Below are 15,815 nucleotides of genomic sequence, written 5' to 3'. Positions count from 1 at the left end.
AGAAAATTATTTGAGGACTGTCAGGACTATAAGCGTGGATTTTTTAAAGAAAATTCTTGAAGGGATGTCAGGACTATAAGCGTGTTTTTTTAAAGAAAATTCTTGAAGGGACGTCAGGACTATAAGCGTGGTTTTTTAAAGAAAATTCTTGAAGGGATGTCAGGACTATAAGCGTGGTTTTTTAAAGAAAATTCTTGAAGGGATGTCAGGACTATAAGCGTGGTTTTTTAAAGAAAATTCTTGAAGGGATGTCAGGACTATAAGCGTGGTTTTTTAAAGAAAATTCTTGAAGGGATGTCAGGACTATGAGCGTGGATTTTTTAAAGAAAGTGTGGATTTTTCTTCAAGGACTATAAGCGTGGATTTTTTAAAGAAAGGGTGGATTTTTCTTCAAGGACTATAAGCGTGGATTTTTTAAAGAAAGTGTGGATTTTTCTTCAAGGACTATAAGCGTGGATTTTTTAAAGACCCAAAGGTCTATAAGCGTGGATTTTTTAAAGAAAAGGACCAGTCAATACAAGGCGTGGATTTTTTAAAGAAAGGGTGGATTTTTCTTCAAGGACTATAAGCGTGGATTTTTCTTGAAGTACTGTCAGGACTATAAGTTTTGAATATGCCTGTATATTTTTTAGGACGGTATGAGAGGATTTTTAAAAATGTTTTTGATAGACTGTCAGGACTATGCGGGTGGAGTTTTGAAAATGTTTTAGAGAACTATAAGTGAGGATTTTGTTGTGAAGAACTATAAACGTAGACGTCATGAGGCTATAAAAGTAGTATATTAAGTTTGTCACTTAGTGTTTTTAAAATTTGTATCCGAATTCTTCCACCAAAATGGTCTTGTAATATTTGGAAAGCACTTAAGTAGCTGTAATTTTAATTGGAGGGTGGGAGGACCTACAGATATTGTGCGATATGCTAATTATAAGAATTCCACTCGAAGTTAACATTTTCAATATGTATCCATACCAATTTGATCTGACCCATTCTTTACTTACTTAAATTTTTTTTTAAAAACGATCATTGGTAGATTCAAAACTTGCAGCAGTTTTGTTCTTATTTCCACTAGCCCATTCCATTGTTTTATGTTTCCTTCCAGATGAAAGCGAAATAAAAATCCTAAAATCCTAATACAATTAACAGCCCGTATATAAACTATTTATAAAATTTGCCATCAGCGATTCTACCGGTAATAAGCGTAGAACATCAATGACAAGCGGACCGGAGATGCAAAATAGAAAAAAAAATCAAAATAAGCAAACGAACAGTTAAACAATTTCAAGCTGTGCTCCCAAACTCAATTAAGGTCAAATCTGTATACTTTGTTGTGCTCTCTCTCTCTCTCTCTAGAAATGTTGTTCCTCCAACAGAGTATGAAAAAGGATACATCCGTTGGAAAAGATTCCAACAGTAACCCGAACAATAACGACACAACAGGATAGACGACAGTAAGCAACTACCACGCAAACAGATAGAAAAGTTCACCAAAGGAAAAAATCGAAAAAAAAACAGATTGAAATAATCTGAATAGAAACAAATAAACACAAAACCTCAACAAATTAAAAAAACAAACGTTTTGTTGCACACTACAAGCGCTTCAGTAACGGAAAGACAACCCACGATGTTTGACGAGGAACTCATCTTGAAACAAAAAAACAACTGGCAAAAGAGATGATCACTCTGTGTTGTAAAAAAAGAACACAGGCTGTGGCCAAACGTTGGTTTCTTTGTCGCTGTATGACGCTCAGCGTGAACTTATGGCCACCGGATAATTACAAATATGTGTTAAAGTAAAGTGGGAGGAGATGTGCAAAATATTATTTTAATGAATATCCGTTTGTTATGGACAGTTAACATTTAGTTATAATATATACCATAATAAGGGAATTATATATGCGAAGAATGCGAATTTTCACATGGAAACTACATCGGCCTCTGAATGAAAAAAAAACCGGTTGTTTTTGCTGATGTGTAGTGTATTTCCATGACGAACTCCTGGAGTTTATATTTTATCCCGTAATTTGTTATGGCTTCAGATAAGAAAATCGCTTGATCTAAAAAATTTCAGCAATTTCAGTACGCTTTTCAAGATCGCCGAAAATTATGGGCGTCGTCCTTGGCCATAACCAAAACTTCATGCAAAATTTCAAAGCGATCAGCGCGAAATTTCCGCACTCGGAAGTCCTAAATACAAAATTTCGTGACGATTGGTCTATAACTTCGCCTGTATCGCGTTTACAAATTATAAGGTGAAAATCGGTTCAGAATTAGATATAGCTCATATATATATATATATATATATATTTGTCCGATTATTTAAATTAAATTGGACGAAAAAATATATATCTAGATCTGAACCGATTTTCACGAAACCTGGCAGACATTGCTCTAGGCTAAATTCAATACGTCATGCCAAATTTCGTGCAAATGGAAAGATATATGGGACTTTGGTGCACCATTTACATACAATCGGAAGAAACTATATATGGGAGCTATATCTAAATATGGGCCGATTTTCATGAAACTTGGCAGACATCATTCTAGGCTCAATTCAGTACGTTATATATAGGGACTTTGGTGCCCCATTTGCATTAAATCGGACGAAACTATATATGAGAGCTATATCTAAATCTGGACCGATTTTCACGAAACTTGGCAGGCATCATTCTAGACTTAATTCAGTACTCTTTGCCAAATTTCATGCAAATCGAAAGATAAAGAGGGACTTTGGTGCCCCATTTACCTTAAATTGGACGAAACTATATATGGGAGTTATATCTAAATCTGAACCGATTTTTCCCAATTTCAATAGGGTTCGTCCTTGGGCCAAATAAGTGGCTTGTGCCAAGTTTCATCCAAATCGGATTATAAATGCGACCTGTACTTTGTTTACAATTTAACATCTACAGACGGACATACGGACGGACGGACATGCATAAATCGACTCAGAAAGTGATTCTATGCATATTCTCAAAAGGAACCATGTGTCTATTTCGTTTCCTTTTGCCTGTTACAAACATATGCACAAAGACATAACAAAGACATAATAGACAGACATAGACAAAGACATAATAAATATATATGTAAGCTATATCTTAATCTGATACTGGTTTTCCCGAAACTTAGCACACATCAGTATGCTGTGCCAAATTTCGAGCAAATCGAAAGATATGTAGGGACTCATAAGATGTATTGCAAATGGGATATATCGGTCCACAGTTTAGAGTAGCCCCCATATTATGGTATCCCTTAATATTCGGTATTTCGGAGCATTTGTGGATGTTTTTCAATTCCAATTAGATGTAAATTGTATTTTGGGTTCCTTCTGGGTAGGAAAGCCTTCTGCAAAAACTTTTCAGTATTGGTCTACTTTTTAGGATGGCTTCATATAGCGGTTGCCCCAGAGCTCTCAATATTGAAAATAGATCATTGAAATTATACCCAAACATAGGTCTAAATTTTAGGGCAGCCCATATAATGGAATTTGTCCACGTTTTTGGATGCCACTCACATGGTGGTACCCACTTTTACTCTGTATTTTGAATCTTTTTGACACGTTTTTAGACAAACATTGGTTCAATTTTAATTAGGTATTATTATTAAGCAAGAAATTTCATATGTTGGTTCCCAATACCGATCCATCCCTTAATATTCGGTATTTCGAAGCATTTGTGGATGTTTTTCAATTCCAATTAGATGTAAATTGGTATTTTGGGTTCCTTCTGGGTCGGAAACCCTTCTACAAAAACTTTTCAGTATTGGTCTACTTTTTATGATGGCTTCATATAGCGATTGCTCCAGAGCTCGCAATATTGAAAATAGATCATTGAAATTATGCACAAACATAGGACTACATTTTAGGGCAGCCCATATAATGGAATTGGCCCACGTTTTTGGATGTCACCCAAACGGTGGTACCCACTTTAAGTCTGTATTTTGAATCTTTTAGACACGTTTTTAGACAAAAATTCGTTCTATTTTAATTAGGTATTATTATTAAGCAATAAATCTCATATATTGGTTCCCAATACCGATCCATCGGTATTTGAAAGTTTTATAAACGCTTTCCCATTATAGTGGCTGTAATTGTGCATTCCAGGCTACTGGAATTTTATTGAAAAATGCTCAGTTTATAGTACAGGGCGATACATTTTGAACCAAAGAAACCGATTTATTTATAAAATGTATATTATATAGGCAAAATTATTTCCGTCGATAAAGAAAATAAATTCCTAAGGAACTGACTGACTCTAAATCACGTATAATTTTTTACATCATTAAAATGCTTTCACTCGCTCATCCAAACACATAAGTGTTAACTCTTTAAATAGCTTTAATATAAACAATATTATAGAAAACACATGCCAACTACTTACCGTACGGGCACAAACATTGATACGAATTACCCTCATGACCTTGTGACAAATCAACGCAAATGCCATTATTTGTACACGGACTCGGTGTGCAGGCATCAATCTCTTCACAATGTGGTCCGGCAAAACCACTGCAACACTGGCATTCATACTCTTCCATGTCGCTGTTCGAATAGCAAACACCTTTACCGGAGCAATCAGCACCTTCACCACAATTTTCGGTTTTTGTGGTGACCTTGAGACGGACACACTGTGAACCCCATAGTTCAGAGACCACTGGAGAGGTTAACACGTACCATGAAATTATAGAAAAGAAAAAAGAAACATAAAATTAAAACATTTAATGAGAAGTAAATATATATAAATTTTGTCAATGATATGTTTTTTATTTCTGTAGCAAAATTCCCAAAGTTGTCTCTTTGTTGGCATTAAAACCCCAATAACAACACCAACGAAACGAAGTACTTAATTACTTAATTTACAATAAAAATACACAACAATAGGGTTAATTATGCAAATGACATAGCATGAAGTTGTGGAATGGACTCTTTGGTATTTGGGTGTGTGTGTGACACTACCAGTTGTGTTTTTTTTAATTTTTCTACTCAACCTTTAACCTTTTTTGTGTAAATGCCAAGGCTTGGAATTTCGGGGCTAACATAAATATGTTCATCACAGATAAGGTCAAGTGTAGTGTTTTATATAAATATTTTGTTGTTGTTGCTTTTATAGCATATTGGGTTAAATCTTGGGCATTGTTGTTACAAAAAAAAATTGAATATTTTTTGTTGGGCGCACGAGGATTTAATAAAAAATAAATTATGTTCTGATATCCCTTTGCACAATTTAGATAAGCACCAGCAGTTCTCTTTTATTTGTGCAAAACATAATTTATTTGAATGTGATCAAAAGGGGTTTAAATTGTTGGCTAAATAAAAACACACATTTTAGGAAGGGTGTGGAATTTATTTTGTGGGGCATTAAAAAAAATAAATTCGTAAAGTATTCGCTAAAGTCAGTGAACTTGAACAGGCAATAATTTTACCAAAATTACTGGAGTAACAAACTTCGGAAGGGGTTGACTATATAATATCCTACAAAACTTTGGGTATATACAAGAGGTGTTCTTAGGTTCCCATCGTTTGACATTTAGAGATTTTGAAAAAAAAATTGTCTGAGAAGCCTAGTGCCTTTGGTGTGTTTTATATGGAAGCTTCCTTGATATTTAAATTTATTTTCGCAGATTCTAGGGATCATACTTTATGGGATCCACATAAATGTGACACGTATATTACTTGTAAAAAAATACATGACCAAGCCCACCTGCATAAATCGACTCAATCTTTAGGCCTATTTTAATACTCTTTACCACACTGTGGTACAAGGTATTTTGTCTTTGTGCATATGTCTGTAATAGGCAAAAGGAAACGAGATAGACACATGATTACTTACGAGAATATGCGTAGAATCACTTTTAAAGTCGATTTATGCATGTCCGTCTGTCCATGTTAAATTGTAAATAAAGTACAGGTCGCATTTATGATCCGAATTGGATGAAATTTGACAAGGACGAATCCTATTGAAATGGCGTAAAGTCGTTTCAGATTTAGATATAGCTTCCATATATATTTTCGTCCGATTTAATGTAAATAGTGTATGAAAGTCCCTATATATCTTTTGATTTGCACCATGTTTTGCACAGCGTGAAAATCGGTACAGTTTTGGATATAGCTCGCATATATATTTTCGTCCGATTTACTGTAAATGATGCACCAATGTCCCATATATCTTTCGATTTCCGCGAAATTTGGCATAGCGAACTGATTTAAGTCTAGGATGATGTGTGCTCAGTTTCGAGGAAACCGGTTCAGATTTAGATATTGTTCCCATATATTTTCGTCCATATATATTTTCTACCGATTTTAAGTAAATGATGCTCCGAGAAAATGTGGCCGATATGCACAAAACATACTAAAATTTGTATAACCTAACCTGTGACAAGTTTCGATGAAATCGATTTAGATTTCGATATAGTTTGTATATTTTTTTATCCGATTTTAAGTAAATGGTGCACCAAACTCTTCATGTCTATCAGATTGACGCATAATTTTGCACAACGTGCAAAATTGGGCAAAGTATAAAGTAATTCCATTTTGCAGCCTATATATATTTTCGACCGACTTCGTGTTAATTGGACTCCAAATAATTAACGGGCTTCTGATAGCTATTTCCTTTAAATTAATTTACATAATATTGTCCCATTGTAAGAAACAACTCTATATCTGACCTTCAAAAATGTTAGGATTCATCTGTTGAATACACCCAAAGTGGAGAAGGGTATCATGAAGTAGCATCATTTTCATACCAAAGTAGGTGTAATTTGTCATTCCAGGATTTTAGAGTATTCAAAATATTTTGAACACAATTTTTTGACAAAGATCCAATGTAAAGGTTCCGCTTAATTTTCGTTGTTTTGGCGGATATATTCACATTTTCCAACGAATTTGGCATTACGCATTGCACGTACTATACCTTTTTCGGTACATGTACAGCTCACAAGCCGCATATTTTTTGCCGAATTGAATGTAATTTGACATTCCGAGTTCTTTAAGAGTGCAAAAAATAATGGCAGCAAATTTTTGATGTGGGTCCATGTTTTAAAATGAGATCAATACAAAAGTCCTTCCCAATTTTATACATTTTATGTTTTTTTCGGAGTTTCCAGCATCGAAATTTCTATAATTTAGCATTCAGTCGCATCTCCGTAATTGAACATTTCGGGTTCTTAGATGGTGTAACTTGGAATTCCGGAATTATGAAGGTTGTAGTTTATTTTTTAGAGGTCTATAGTTTTTCTTCTCGATCTCCAGTACCAGCAACAAATTCATCACATGATAACTCAAATTGTTGACCTTTGGCAAATTTGTTCATAAATATGTTTTTAATAGTCAAATATTTCATAGTGAAATTTGGGTTTGGCATGAAGTTGGGAGTATAGAAAAAGATACAACAATAAATTAACTTGATTTAGAGAAATTCACTGATATAACCGTTAATTTCTCGAATGGGTACTGCAGTTGAGGTGTTCTTTTATAAGAACGAGGGCGCTAAATGAGTTAATATAATCGCAAATAACTTTCTTCTCTAAATAGGAATTTCTACTCCTCAAACTATTGTCTTGTATTATGAGACCTAAATATCTTGAATTTACGGAAGAACAATTTTACATTTTCCATAATGTTGTTCTTTGTGTTGGAGACCTATCCTGACGATATTATTACTTGTTGCATGTCTTAAGTAATCTTTTATGCGCTTCTGTGAAAATTAACACTGGAGAAGCATATTATTTGAACACTAGCATATGCCCGCAACTTCGTTAGCAACATCAACTCCAAATGTCAAGATTCCAACTCGAAATTTGGTACCATTTCGTACACATTAGTTCGAATTTCCAAAAACGTTCTACATAACCCTATCCTACACCCCAACAGTGATCCTAACTTCAAGATTCCAGCTCTATCGGTTCACCCAAATCAAAATGTTGTACCTTTTAGTACAATTTCCCAAAACATCGTACAATCCCCAACAATGATCCTACCTCCAAATTTCAGGATCCCAGCTACACCAGTTCTCCCAAAATTTCAAATTACAAATTACCAAAACTTCCTACATCGGTTTACTCAAAATTTAACTTGTACCAAATTTAGTTCACTTAGTAGGAATTTCCAAAAATTTCTTAATTACTCATTTAAACCCTACAACAATGATCCTAATCCTACACCCCAACAATGATAATAACTCTAAATTTCAAGATCCCAGCTCTATTGGTTCAACCAAATCCAAATTGTATCAATTATAGTACGATTTAGTACTCTTCGTACACATAATGTCCAAAACTACGTCAATGTTCAATCCTACACTCTGGCAGTAATTTCAATTTTAAATTTCAGGAATCCAGCTCTATTTGTACCTCCAATTAAAATTTGTACCAAATGTGTTACCATATAGAACTTTTCGTATACATGGGTACATGATTTCGACCATACTTCTCAACCTTAATTCGTATTTAAAATTTCAAGTTTTTAGCTCTATCCATTCACATTCTACGAAATTGTACCAGATTTAGTACATTTTAGTACTTTTCGCATACTTATAGTTCGAAAGTTCAAAAAACCCTTTTCTATATATATTTTACACTCCATGACCCTTATTTAAAATTTAAATGGTTTCACATTTAATATCTTTCGTACCGTTCTAGTACGAATTTTCAAAAACCCAGCCTTATCTGTCACCTTTGGACCAAGCGCCCGTTTCGTCTGGACGATATTTATTCGTTCAGCTTCTTTATATGATTCCCATTCGACAATAAATCACCTGTACGCCTTAAAAATCGAGCAAATTAAAGAAACCTGTGAACTTTTGCAACTTTCTATGATTTCTTGCAAACTTTTATGTTCACTTAATTCACTTCCATGATCTATGACATTCTCCCTAATCTCGCAGTCAAAACTTTATGAATGGAACGGAGAAAGAAACCAAACAAACAGCCGAACAAAAAACGCAATTCTCATTGCTCCAATATACTTTCTAAATGACTGTTGTTTGTTTTGCTTTAACCATAAGCAATTCCGGTATACCTTCGTTAGAATGAGACTCTCCACACTCCTAATACCGCACACACACACACACACATACGAACATCCAACGACAACAGTGTTACATTGTATTAACTATAATTCCTGGCTCAACTCAATGAATGGGAAAGATAACGAGACGTTGCATGTAAACGTCGACTTCTGGCAAAAACAAACATTCAACATGAGCACTAACACCAACACCACTGCCATCACTTCTACCGCCACCCGACCACCAGGCCAGCCACTATTCATTCAATGCGTTCACACTTGGGGGGTCGTCGTTTAATGAATGACAACGACAACACTGAGAATTGTTAGTAACTGAAAGAACTACTTTAGTACCTATTCTACGTACTCCGACCCCTATATCCTTTTCCCGTCCTCAACCTTCCACCCCCACGCCACACATTGAATTTATGTGGGAGACAAACGTTAACTGCAGTTGTTGTTTTTTTGTTTGTCATGTCATTGCCTTGTTTTATGCGGTGTTGTAACACTGTTATCTGTCAATGGGAAATGTTTTGTAAGCGTCGTCTGAAAAGAGGTTAAGAGAGGCATTTGTATTGGGAATAACAGAAAACAAAAAAATGAATGACTGAATTGGACCCTATATGGTAACTGTAAAACAAATTAGTTTTCACATCAGATGTGAATACAAGTGTATGAGAGTGTGTGTGTGTGTGTGAAGTGATTGTTGATTGTGATTTGTGAGAGAGTTTGTTGTAGTTGTATTTATTTATTCGATTGACATATTTTTTAATGGGATATTCAAAAGTGCAATTAGCTGTAGAAATAGAGAGTCATATGGGGATATAAAGGCTTTATATTGTAGACAATTGTATGAAGTTATAGTCTAACCCGTAAGGAATGTTCAAAAGTCGGAGAGGCCGACTATATGACACCCTTCACCACTTTGGGTACATACTAGAGATGTTAATATCTACAATATCCTTTAGTTAGAACAGACATAAGATCTTTGGAGGACCATTGAGTTGGAATCGGGCGAAATGTGCTATCTAGATCGATATTTGAACTAATTGAAGAAACCTCATACACATACCATTCTGAAATCAATGAAAAATTGCATGTTAAACGGGCAGACTTGGATTCTTTGGTGTACCTTTTGTATGAAATCGAGTAAAATTATGTATGGGGGCCATATATAAACACATAGAGCTATATATAAACACATTGAGCAACCGTTGCATACACCATTTGATTTTTGGCATCGCTCCATATTCAATTTAAAACCCTCTGCCACATTTCGTGTAAATCGAAGAACCACAGGCCCTTTCGTGCACCATTTACATTACGAAATTTCGTTCCAATCGGACAAATATGTGGAGTTTGGTGTATCATTCACAAAAAATCGGACAAATATTCGGAGTTTGCCGTATCATTCATAAAAAATCGGACGGAACTATATATGGGAGCTATATGTAAATCTGAACCGATTTTAACAAAACTTCGCAGACATCAATCTGGACCTAATTCAGTACTCTGTGCAAAATTTTGTCTCAATCGGACAAATATTGGGAGTGTGGTGCATCATTCACATAAAATCGGACGAAACTATATATGGGTGCTATATCTAAACGATTCCAATCGATTCTAACAAAACTTTGCAGACATCAATCTGGACCTAATTCAGTACGCTGTGCAAAATTTGGTCTCAATCGGACAAATATTGGGAGTTTGGTGAATCATTCACAAAAATCGGACGAAACTATATGTGAGAGCTATATCTAAATCTGAGCCGATTTTCTCCAATTTCAATAGGGTTCGTCCAAATAAGAGAACGCATTTATGATTCAAATCAGATCATAAATGCGACCTGTACTTTGTTCACAAAAATACACGTAAATCGACTCAGAAAGTGATTCTATGCATATTCTCAAAAGGAACCATGGGACTATCTTGACTCTTTTGCCTGTTACAAACATATGCACAAAGACATAATACCCTGTACCACAGAGTGGTGAAGGGTTTTAAATAATCTGAAGTGAATGCCTGAACCTGAACTAAAGTCAAAAATACTCGCGATGTTGACATGTATCATGTCGGTCTTGCCGACAGATACATACCACAGGCTATGGTTTGCAGGGAGGAGTTTAGTTCGCCATTTACAGACAATCGGATGAATATGGGAGCCATATTTAAATCTGAACCGATGTTAACGAAACTTTACAACAATTTAGTGTAAATCGAAAGAAATATAGGAACTTTCGTGAAATATTTATATTATAAATTTATTCTGATCAAGAATATATATTTACTTTATGGAGTATCCGATTATTATATCGATGTGTTGCAAACTGAATAAAAACTTTTATATACACTCCAACTTATGCCAGAAGGTATAAAAATAAAACGAAGTGAGTTTGAGGACCCGAATTTCGAACAAGATGGTTGAAAAGTGGCCAAGTTTGACAAAATTGGCTATCTCTTATCGATATCTGTCCATTTTTGAGGATAGCCCTAAATATTAACTAATCGTTAACAAAAGTAATATGCGTCTTCTTTGAACCGAACCGACGTTTCGTGCTGATTGGCCAATACCTGTGGTTAGACGGACACACATGTCTAGATTGTCTTCAGGTAGTCGAGTTATGACGATCGGTATACCAAAAGTTGGACTAGGACCAACATTTCGCGGCCTTACAAAATCTTGGGCCACACAAAGCTATAATAAATAATAGCCTTAAAACATAGTTGAGGTATCAATATTAAGATGCGCACATTTTAAATATTTTTGAGGATATCCTCCATAGAGCGTTACCACCTCATTATTCAGTATTTTGGGGAATTTGGCAAATCTTCCTACCAAACATTATCAATATTGGGTCACTTTTTTGGGCAGCCCTGGTTCGTCATTTAGGGAGTTTGAGCACTTGCTTCAACCAAATTGAATTTCAGATATTTTGAGTTCTCATTGGGTAGTAAATCTGGCTTGCCGAAATAGTCAGTATTGCTTCACAAAAGATGGGTACCCCCAGCATTTGGTATTTTGTTACGTTTTCCCAATAAATTGATTTTAATCTGATATTGTTGATTGAGTAGAAAATATCCATACCAAAATATATCAATATTGGTTCATGTTTCCGAGTATCCCCCATAAAGTAGTACCCCCATTATTCGATATTTTAGGGGTTTTGAGCACGCTTTTTTCAAACGAATTATTTGTAATTTTATATTTTAGTTTTTCGTACGATCTACCCTCATTATGACCAGAATGTTTCCTATATTGGCTTATGATTTTTATATCGCTCCTATTGGTTTATGGTTTCTATATCACTCCCGCTTATTTTTTGTTCCACTTTTCTGCGTGGTCGAACGTAATGACGTTTTCATTTGTTCATTCTACTCTTGCTAGTAAATATCTCTAATAGAAAAATGTATACCAACTACCTTTATGTGTCATTCTATTCAATTCATTTCAAGTAAAAAAAAAAATGCAAACAAATAATTGTGTTTATTTGTACACCGCTGTTTTTTATTCCCCATCACTTCCTACTTTTTTTTCAACACTTCCTAGTTTTATATTTTTACACTTTTTATTTATTTATTGCATTTCTATATTCTATTCCCTCTTTCATGCAAACAACAAGTACCATTACCACTGTGAATTAGTTACTAAGTTTAACAAATTTTACAACTATTTTTTCTATTCGACTGTATATCTGTATGAATGAGTTTTTTTTCTACTTGGTACTCTCTTTTCAACAATCTATACTCACCAATTAGCAAGTTAACTCCTTCGGTTAGGTCCTTATCGTACAGTGTTACCAACTTTCTGCCATCAACGATGAGTGGTGTTATATCCAGCAGGATACCCTCGGTAACGTCACAATGCTCGTGTCCGGAACGTGTTACCTGATACACCTGAGTGTTGTGTGCACTGCGGAAGCCACATAAAAGAATTTACACACACACACCCACACGCCCACAATGGCACATTTGACATCAGCCAGCCATAGAGAGTTAGAGAACGAGTAACATCATCATCATCAGCAGCATTGTTGTCATTAAAGTTGTCGGGATAGATATGAAAAAAAGAGAGGAACAAACAAACGAACTAGTATAACTAAAATGTTTGGAGTAGAAAAAAATGAAAACGCTATAGAAAATATAGTTTTTAATGGTGAGGAAGAAAAATTACATAAACGAACGAGGCAACGAACACAGTTGCCAGTTCTATGGGACCAACAAATCAGTGTTGAAAAGAACACCTGAAAAGGGAATTGAAAAATTTCCACAGAGTAGTTTTTTTTCGTTGGGAACATTAAAGTTGCAAGGTAATGTTGTGAAGAGATTTTTGAAAAAAAAAAACTATTTTCTCCATGTGTTGGTATATACAATGTTTGCGTATTTGTGTGGGACATAGATTAAAAAAAAATATATGGAAATTAGGTAAAGAGCCACAATTTAAAACCTATGTAAAAATATTTTGAAGAGCATTTCTTAAAAAGAAAAAAATCGTTTTTGAAATCCACGCATACAGGGAACCTTGGAAAACTGCAATTAAAGAAATCCACGCTATTTGGGGTTATTGAAAAACTATGCTTTAAGAAATCAACGCTTATTGGGGTCCTTGAAAAACTGTCCTCTAGGAAATCCTTTAAAAACCACACGCTATTTGGTCCTTTAAGAAATCGACGCTTATTGATCTGATGGTCCCTCAAAAGATATCCTTCAAAAAATCCACGCTTATTGATCTGGTGGTCCTTCAAAAGATATCCTTTAAAAATGCACGTTATTGATCTGATGGTCCTTGAAAAAAAAATCCTTTAAAACTCCACGCTTGGTCATCTGATGGTCCTTGAAAAGATATCCCTTAAAAAATCCACGCTTATTGATCTGATGGCCCTTGAAAAAATATCCCTTAAAAAATCCACGCTTAATGATCTGATGGCCCTGGAAAAAATATCCTTTAAAAAATCCACGCTTAATGATCTGATGGCCCTGGAAAAAATATCCTTTAAAAATCCACGCTTAATGATCTGATGGCCCTTGAAAAAATATCCTTTAAAAAATCTACGCTTATTGATCTGATGGTCCTTGAAAAAATATCCTTTAAAAATCCACACTTATTGATCTGATAATCCTTGAAAAAAATATCCTTTAAAAATCCACGCTTATTGATCTGATGGTCCTTGAAAAAAGTATCCTTTAAAAATCCACGCTTATTGATCTGATGGTCCTTGAAAAAAAAATATCCTTTAAAAATCCACGCTTATTGATCTGATGGTCCTTAAAAAATATCCTTTAAAAAATCCACGCTTATTGATCTGATGGTCCTTGAAAAAAATATCCTTTAAAAATCCACGCTTCTAGAGGTCCCTAAAAAATATCCTTTAAAAAATCCACGCTTATTGATCTGATGGTCCATGAAAAAATATCCTTTAAAAATCCACGCTTATGATCTGATGGTCCATGAAAAAATATCCTTTAAAAATCCACGCTTATTGATCTGATGGTCCTTGAAAAAAATATCCTTTAAAAAATCCAGGCTTATTGATCTTATGGCCCTTGAAAAAAATATCCTTTAAAAACTCCACGCTTATTGATCTGATGGTCAATGCAAAAAATATCCTTTAAAAACTCCACGCTTATTGATCTGGTGGCCCTTGAAAAAAATATCCTTTAAAAAATCCACGCTTAATGATCTGATGGCCCTGGAAAAAATATCCTTTAAAAAATCCACGCTTAATGATCTGATGGCCCTTGAAAAAAATATCCTTTAAAAAATCCACGCTTATTGATCTGATGGTCATTGAAAAACATATCCTTTAAAAAATCCACGCTTATTGATCTGATGGCCCTTAAAAAAATATCCCTTAAAAAATCCACGCTTAATGATCTGATGGCCCTGGAAAAAATATCCTTTAAAAAATCCACGCTTATTGACTTGATGGTCATTGAAAAACATATCCTTTAAAAACTCCGCGCTTATTGATCTGATGGCCCTTGAAAAATATCCTTTAAAAAATCCACGCTTATTGATCTGAAGGTCCTTGAATAAAATATCCTTTAAAAAATCCACGCTTATTGATCTGATGGTCCTTGAAAAAAATATCCTTTAAAAAATCCACGCTTATTGATCTGATGGTCCTTGAAAAAAATATCCTTAAAAAATCCACGCCTTGTCTAAGGCCTTGAAAAAAATATCCTTTAAAAAATCCACGCCTTGTCTAAGGCCTTGAAAAAAATATCCTTTAAAAAATCCACGCTTATTGATCTGATGGTCCTTGAAAAAAATATCCTTTAAAAAATCCACGCTTATTGATCTGATGGTTCTTGAAAAAATATCCTTTGAAAAATCCACGCTTTTTGATCTGATATCCATGAAACAATATCCTTTAAAAATACACGCTTATTGATCTGATGGTCCTTGAAAAGATATCCTATACAAAATCCACGCTTATTGATCTGATGGTCTCTGAAAATATGTCATTCAAAAAATCCACGCTTATTGATCTGATGGTCCTTGAAAAGATATCCTTTAAAAAATGCTCGTTTATTGATTTGATGGTCCTTTAAAAATCCCCGCATATTGATCTGAAAAGATTATTGGTCCTTGAAAATAGATCCTTTAAAGAATGCACGCCTTTTGATCTGATGGTCCTTGAAAATATATCCTTTAAAAATACACGCTTATTGATCTGATGGTCCTTTAAAAGATATCCTTTAAAAATCCACGCTTATTGATATGAAGTCATTAAAAAATCCATGGCTGCTCCAGAATCCCCCGCCACTTTAAAAAAAATTCCCTGACATCTACTTTCAGCTCATCTATGCAGATGCC

General features: G+C 34.6%; 1 protein-coding gene across 1 annotated transcript; it reads right to left on the bottom strand.

The window, feature by feature from the left end:
• Positions 1-4,376: 4,376 nt before the first annotated feature.
• LOC133321109 (delta and Notch-like epidermal growth factor-related receptor) lies at positions 4,377-13,027 on the bottom strand (the record flags this gene model as incomplete). Its single annotated transcript, XM_061530205.1, has 3 exons — positions 13,008-13,027; positions 12,748-12,908; positions 4,377-4,649 (listed from the first exon to the last, which is right to left on the bottom strand). Coding segments are annotated over exons 1-3 (454 nt in total), but the record flags the coding sequence as incomplete, so codon positions are not given.
• Between the last annotated feature and the right edge of the window lie 2,788 nt (positions 13,028-15,815).

This window comes from Musca vetustissima, unplaced genomic scaffold (genome assembly GCF_032173495.1).
Source record: "Musca vetustissima isolate MV318-11 ecotype Yass unplaced genomic scaffold, APGP_CSIRO_Mvet_v1 utg41130, whole genome shotgun sequence".
Taxonomy (NCBI): domain Eukaryota; kingdom Metazoa; phylum Arthropoda; class Insecta; order Diptera; family Muscidae; genus Musca; species Musca vetustissima.
Note: the sequence above shows the minus strand (reverse complement) of the source record. Positions and strands in the feature narration are given on the sequence as shown.